The sequence below is a fragment of the Astyanax mexicanus genome, chromosome 6 (genome assembly GCF_023375975.1).
Source record: "Astyanax mexicanus isolate ESR-SI-001 chromosome 6, AstMex3_surface, whole genome shotgun sequence".
Taxonomy (NCBI): domain Eukaryota; kingdom Metazoa; phylum Chordata; class Actinopteri; order Characiformes; family Acestrorhamphidae; genus Astyanax; species Astyanax mexicanus.
The window spans coordinates 4,247,188-4,255,000 of NC_064413.1; the positions used below are offsets into that span (position 1 = coordinate 4,247,188).

The 7,813-nt window shown below is 40.3% G+C and overlaps 1 protein-coding gene across 2 annotated transcripts in view; it reads right to left on the minus strand.

The window, feature by feature from the left end:
* Window positions 1-842: 842 nt before the first annotated feature.
* The window catches only part of has1 (hyaluronan synthase 1), an 8,809-nt gene continuing 1,838 nt past the window's right edge, over window positions 843-7,813 (minus strand). For both annotated transcript variants that reach the window (XM_007250810.4, XM_022674256.2), the window contains exons 2-5: window positions 6,777-7,457; window positions 4,892-5,117; window positions 2,473-2,605; window positions 843-1,836 (exon numbers count right to left, since the gene is read on the minus strand). In XM_007250810.4, the coding sequence (XP_007250872.2) occupies window positions 1,161-1,836; window positions 2,473-2,605; window positions 4,892-5,117; window positions 6,777-7,442 (1,701 nt within the window). In that variant the 5' untranslated portion in view covers window positions 7,443-7,457 and the 3' untranslated portion in view covers window positions 843-1,160. The remainder of the gene's footprint in view (window positions 1,837-2,472; window positions 2,606-4,891; window positions 5,118-6,776; window positions 7,458-7,813) is intronic.

Consider the following 7,813-nt stretch of genomic DNA (forward strand, 5'->3'; position numbering starts at 1 on the left):
TAAAAAGAACCACTGTGACATTGTATATTAACAAATAATTTATTCTCTTATTATAAAAAAATGTTCACATTTTTAAAAATCCACCGCCATCCTTGTTCTAATATTATAAATACACATAAATAGACATTCAAGTGCAGAAATACAAACAGTGCTCTGTTTCTAATGAACAGAACTGAGTGCAATATAACATTTACGGCGTTCCATCGCTGAAACGGACTTGGCATTTCCAGCAGTTTACAGTACAGAGTTTGATGCTCGATAAACTGATGAATGAGAAAATATAAAGTATATCATAGTATTATCAGTAGCAACACTGTGTAGCAACATACTGCGATTAATAGCATCAGTGTCAAATAAATTATTATTATTATAATCTGAGAGATTCTTTTGCTTCGTCTTTTTTAACGTTGTTTGTTAAAAAAAATGATGTGAACAGAGTAATCCCAGCCAACATTCTCAAGCGCTGCCACTATGATCAAGAGATCGCTGGTTCGAATCCCGTTTATGTAGCTTGCCATCAGCTGCCAGAGCCTAGAGAGAGCACAATTGGCCTTGCTCTCTCTGGGTGGGTACAGTACATGGCGCTCTTTTCACTCATCACTTCCAGGGTGATGTGGATCATCACAAGGCTGCATCTGTGAGCTGATGTATCAGAACCAAGTCACTCCTGTTTCCTTTCTTCCAAGCGTTAGCGCTGTGATGCTGCTCGGCAATGCAGCATCAGCAGCAATTTAAAAAGAGGGCGGGGTCTGACTTCACATGCATCGGAAGAGGCGTGTGCTAGTCTTCACTAGTCCTTGTGTTGAGGCATTACTAGTGATAGCAGGTAATTTGCCTTGTAAAGTGGGGAGAAAATGGCCTCAGTGTATACAGTTAAAAAATGTCCACCATTTCAAGCTTCTTCCAAGCTATTTAATAAACTTCTAATTCTCTTTAAATAGTCAATTTTTTTTTAACACTTCATCAAACGTGTGCAAAATCTCTGCAATCTCGATGTCTATTGATATTTTTAATGTTACAAATACATTTAAAAAACAATCCAGCAACAGAAACACTAAAATAAACTTAAACTATACAAAAAATCTGTACAAAAGGTAATAAATAAAAGAGACGCTTCACATAAACAGAGACGAACGAACACACTCACAGTTAAAGCTCTACTACACGCTCACATTGTAACTTTGCAACCGTTTTCGGCACAGCCGGCGAAACCACACCCAGTAGAGGAAGCACATGATGAGCCAGTAGCTGACGTAAGCCGCCGCGCCGCTGATCAAAAACTTGATTTCTTCCTGTTTTCCATCAGTTCTCCAGTCCATCTGGCTCTCCCTGTAGATTGTGTAGCACAGCCCACTCAGCAGCACCGCCCCCCAAATAGACAGGGGCAGCAGGGGCATGTAGTTGCCCACGATCTTGCGCCGGCCCGACGTCCCCCAGCTGCTCTTGTTCATGGTGAGGATGGCGAAGTACTTGGCGGGAAGGAGGCTGGTCATGTAGAGGGCGGAGTAAAGCGACATGAAGACCATCATGGCTTTCTGCCGCAGGATGCAGGCGTACGCCGCCTTAATCAGCCCGATCAGCTGGATGCAGCACAGCACCCACAGGATGTCCCACAGCGTCCCTGTCCAGAAGAGGCGGATGATGGTGGCCGTGACGAAGAAGGGGAAGACGCCGGACACGATGGACTCGTAGGTCATCCATAGGTGGTGCTTGTGCCACCACAGGGCGTTATAAAGCCACTCACGGAAGTAAGACTTGGTCCATCGGGTCTGCTGGTTCAACCACCGCAGGAACTGGGCTGGGGTCTCTGTGTAGCACTTGGAGCGTGCTGTGTACCTGTTAAAACAGACAATTGAAGTTAAAGTTCAATTAAGCAAAAAAACACACTCGAAGTTCGTGCTATAACGTGTAATATTGGCACTGCTGTGCTGCGGTTACTTATAATTTTTTCCAGTGCATAGATCAGCACAGCAGCTTTTATTTTAATGATAACAGCTCTTAATCTGATATTGGTGGCTGATAATCTCTGTTATAATGTGTATTTTTGAAGCGCTGGGCTTTTTATTTATTTGTGGGACTGCATCTTTGTCTGTGCCGCCTATTGGAGACATGGCGTTTCCGCACTGTGCCTCTATAAGATCCAGCGGCTTCCAGTGGTAATAACCAGGTAATGACATCGCATTTGGTTTGTATTTGGTTTGTAAGCGCTGCATCTTTGCAAACTGGTTAATTGTAGAAACTTTAGAATTATATCCAGCAGATGTGGGTACAGGGGTCTACACTCTCAGGACTAAAGGTTTCCTGATATATCCACAGAAAATAAATCATAAATTAATAATACACAAACTTTTGGAAAAGATGGATAAATGCTAGACCTCATTTGTGAACAGAAACTGAATTTTATTACATATTCACATTTATTGCAACCTGTCAGTTGAGTTTTGTGGGTTTGATTCAAACTACAGTACTCACTTGGTGGCATAGCCCATGCTCAGCATGCGATTGGTGAGATGACGATCGTCTCCAAAAGTGCAGTGCGTTCCAAGAAATGTCTGGTTGTACCACGACTCCAGGAACTGCTGTAAGAGGTCATTCCTGTACAGACCTAAAATACAAAGACAAGAACGACGTGAGGTAAGTTGGACACATGAAGAAAGGCTGCAATTTTGTAAAGATTTAACAACTTAAATTTCTTCAACATCTGTGAAGGCCTTTAGTTACTCATATATTATATAGATATATTACACACAGAGTGATCTATTTAAGGGTTTATTTATTTTATTGTTGATGATTATTATGGCTTACAGCCAATGAAAACCCAAAAATCAGTGTCTGCGAAAATTCAAATATTATATTAGACCAATTGGTACTTTTGACAGTGTGGGCAGTGAGCCAAATCCTGCTGGAAAATGAAATCCACATCTCTACAAAAGTCGTCAAATTGCAAGATTTTGTGGGAAAACTAAAATGCACTGACTTTAGACTTGATAATAAAACACAGTGGATCAACACCAGCAGATGACAGGCATGTCTCTCCAAACCATCACTGATCATCAGTAAATTTTACATTTTATTTGTAAATCAAGGGATCAGAGTCTGGAGGAAGAGAGACACACAGTCCAAACTGCTTGAGGTTTGGAGAGACATGTCTCAACATCTGCTGGTGTTGGTCTACTGTGTTTTATCAAGTGTAATATATAATGTATGAGTTTCACATTTGGTTAATTTGTGACGGACGATAAAATCTTCTATAACAAGTTACATCCAATGGTAAAATCAAATGTACTGTCTGTGGTAACCATGTGACCTTATTCTAAATAGCACAGAGCTTAAAGCTGGTTTTCAAGCAGACATGAAACAGGCCTAAGCCTGGACTTAAGAACATCAATTTCATTGCAATGTTGATTCACTCAAGAAGCTGCAGTTTAGTTAAAGGCAAGGCTTATTTATATTGTGATAGGTTTCTTTACACAATTCCTTTAACCTTGTGATTCATATTCATGGAGAACATAATAGGACAGTTCTCCAGACAGGGATTAAGCCTAGATCAGTGTGTCACTTGCCATTCTCTTTAAGAACCAGGTGTGCTCTGACTTTGGTAGATTGCTATTTTAATGGTGCAGCGCTTCTGCCCTTCTCAGCAGAGAATACTGACCTGTATGTGTGAAGGTGCAAAAACAGGTCATTTATGAAAACAGAAATGCTATTTTATTTTATTTATTTGCCAAGATAGCAGTGAACGTCTGACTGTTGACTGTTGTATAGGTTCATTTCAGTCAGTGGTGCACCTGTGTTTTCCGCCAAGAAAAATAGCAACACACCAAAAATTTACCTGAATACACCCCATTTCCAGACCACCACGCCCATCCAAGGCAGGATAGATAGTAAGATAGTAGTGAGCATTGCAACACAACTTGTGCAGGGTGTAAGATAGGACCCTATGAGTCCTTTTCCTGGAGCCTTTTCATTATGTAGAGGTTCTTCACACTCAAATCACCCTGACACTACTAAAATTACAGGTTCTCTAAAGCAGTGTTTCTTAATCCAGGTCTGGAAGGCACCCCACCCTGCATGTTTTAGTGCTTTCTCAGCTCCCAACACAGTAATTCCACTAATTACTAGTTAATTAGTCTGAGTTGTATGGGTGCGTTTAGGCAGGAAATCCACTAAAATGTCCTGAACAATCATGTTAAAGATAGCAATTTTGTGAGCATGAAGAACCTCAATATGTAGTGGTTTCTAAACCAAACTTTTGTTTTAAATCTTTGCACTATGTGGAGATTGTTTTAACCCATGAGTTTTCTTGCACTTATCTATCACACCTTACAGGTGCATCTCACAAAATTAAAATATAACTAAAAAAAATATATTTCCTTTCAATACTTCAGTTCAAAATGTGAAACTCATATATTATATAGATGTATTAAACACAGAGTGATCTATTTTAAGTGTTTATTTCTTTTATTATTGATGATTATGGTTTACAGCCAATGAAAACCCAAAAATTAGTGTTTCAAAAAATGTGAACATTATATAAGACCAGTTGGTACTTTTGGCATTTCAAAATGTGAAACTCATACATTATATATTACACTTGATAATAAAACACAGTGGATCAACACCAGCAGATGACAGACATGTCTCTCCAAACCATCACTGATTGGTGGAAACTTCACACTAGACCTCGAGCAGTTTGGACTGTGTGTCTCTCCACTCTTCCTCCAGACTCTGATCCCTTGATTTACAAATGAAATGTAAAATGTATCTGACTGATGATCAGTGATGGTTTGGAGAGTCATGTCATCTGCTGGTGTTTGTCCACTGTGTTTTATCAATATTTTGAGATGCACTAGTAATAATATAAGTGAGAAAAATTAGAAATTTCATGTACCTAATGGGCCACTGATACAAGAGACGCAGTCGAAGAAAGACTGGCAGGACCTCTCGATGTTGAAGGCCATCCAGTAGCGCAGGCTGCTCATGAAGCTGATGTAGGAGTCTTTCAGGTTCAGGATCATCACATCGCCTCCTACTGCACCATACTTGGGGTTACTCTCCAGCACCTTAACCAGCTCCACTGTAGCCAGAGGGTCCAGCTTAGTGTCTGAGTCACACACCTGAGAGGAATGGAAGAATAGTAGAAGAGAAAAGAGGTTTTAATAGATTTATTTATTTAAGTAATTAAGTAAAGGCCATTACGTTTCATACAAGCAGTATCTTAGAGTGCTTCACAGACAGGTCATTAAATTGAGGATGAGTAATAAAGGAAAATAAAGCCCAATCAATGACAGATAAGATGATTTAGTAACAGTAATGATCACATAAGATGTAGTATAGATCAATGTGTTAAAGCTAACACATTGAATTCAAATATAAAAACAAGCTAAAATTAAATAGGAGTAACGAGGCTATTTTTAAAATACAAGCAATAGAAAGTTTTGTAAATTAAATGTGTGTAAGTGTAAAGAAGGCTATTAACACTCGTAACAGAGTCCTATTTTTAACATCACACTTTAGGGAACCAATAGTTCTTCTTCTTTGGAATCACGCAGATACACTTCTTATATATTAATCATGTTTATGAACCTCTACGTTTGGGATGTCCAGCCGTATTTTTCCTTATAGAGCAGGTGTGGCTCTATAAACTCTTATAAACTCTTACTACATTATGGTTCTAAAAGTACATTGAAAAGTAAATTGGTAAAGAAAGTGGTTTATGATGGCATGCCATTGAAAAACCCTCTGTAGCACCTTTGTTTTTTGATGGGTAAACGATAAATTGATAGGTTCCATCTTTAATTCTTTAATACGGTGGTTTTCAAACTTTTTTGTCTGGTCCTTGAGAATAAACCAACTAAACTTGCAATGCATGAATAGAGAAAATATGTGAACTGTTTGGAGAATTTGCGGCAGACAATAGAGAAAGAACTCTGCTAGAACCCACTACATTGGAAAATCCAAACCAAAACACAGTATAAACATAGCACGTAAAGTAAAGAAATTTGTGTTTGGTATTTTTTTTATGAATATTTCTTTGTTACAATGTATCAATGCGTCTTTGCAATAAATCCTATACAGTTGAAAAGTCTGTTAATTTCTCTTTTAAATGGAGCCACTGATAAAGGAAACATGCATTTGTGGGATTAGCAGCAGAGCTGAGTATTTTAAGGGTTGCACCCATGAAAAATGTGTCAAATCTTCTCTGCCAATACCAACAACCAACAGCTGCATATTCTACTGTTCTACTGCTGTTGACGCTTGTTTTGAGCTCCAAGAATCCAAGAATCGTCATCATGCCACATTTAACTGATCTGGATAGAACTAGTGTGAAAAAACAGCTTCAGGCTGATGTTTCCCCAAACCAAGTTGCAGCATTATTTGGATTGAGCCCTGGTACCAGTATCTCCAAACTGAAGACCAAGTTCCATTGGGCGTGCCAAGAAGATTGTTGACACCCCAAGAAGATCAAAGTAAAACACCAAACGAGTCAATGGCAGAATAAGCTGCTAGTTGGCAATGGCAGAGAGGATTTGGACAATATTTCATGGGCACAACCCTTAACATACTCTCTGAGCTCTGCTGCTTATTCTACAAATACAAGTTGCTTACAAACATGGCTCAATTTAAAAGAGAAATTAACAGGATTTCCAAAGGTATTTATTAAGATTTATTGCCAAGAAGCATTGTTACAACAGTGAAATAAGCCACCAAGCACAAATTTCCTTACTTTTTGAGTTATCTCTATAAAAATTTAATCTTTGGAAAGGTATGCTCACCTGTATGTAGTCCACGGTTGGTCCAAGTGCTTTGAAGGCCGTGTACATCACTTCTCTCTTGCCTCCCCACTGTTGCATGATGCAAACACACCTTTTGGAGCTGATCAGCTCCTCCACCTCCCTACGCTGGGGGTCCTCCTCAAATCCTAGTCCAGCATCCCCCCAAGCCTGCTGAGCTTTGGGATCCCACGTATGGTAATTGTTCTGCCACACGAAGCAGCCAGGATCCTGATCGGCGAAGATCTCCCGGAACATCTCCATCATGTAGCGGTCGTCTTCTGAGTTCCCGTCCACCACCATGACTATTCGCATGAGCTCAGATGGATACTGGAGAGCCTTCACCGACTGCAGACACACCCGCAGGTACTCGGGGTCCTCCTGGAAGGCGGAGATGGTGAAGCCGATGGTCTTGGTGTAGGAGCAGGGCTTGCGGCGGGCGCGCATCCTTCGGTGCTCCACGAAGGCGAAGATGCTCTGGATCAGCAGGTGGAGGCTGAGTAGGAGACCGTAGAAGCCGAAGGACATGATGCCATACGGGGACGACATGATGGGGATGCCTCGGATGTAAGCCCACATGACCACGCCCAGGACCAGCAGGGCGAAGAGGAATGTGAAGAAGGCTCGGACTATGGAGCCAAAGCGTCTTATTAGTGGTTTGATTTCCATTTTCCAGCCAGGACCCTGGAACAAAGATGGAAGAACATCATGTAGAGCAATCATTCTGCCATCATTCTTCAAAAGCTTCAATAGTGCAAAACAGTACAGTAGTACAACACAACAATAAGGAGATAGAGACAAAGATGATGTTGGTGTGATGCAGTGGATAACACCACTACCTGCTAGTAACTGACCACATCATTTGGGAGACTGGGGTTCAATTCCTGGTCTGGGTGACTGAATGCTGCACTACACTAATGAAAAACCTCCCAACACTACATTGACCAAATTAAATTAAATAAAAAAAATCCAATTAAATTAAATATTAGATTAAACATTATTGCTTATGTTAGTTGCTTATACAGTATTATAACCTGTCA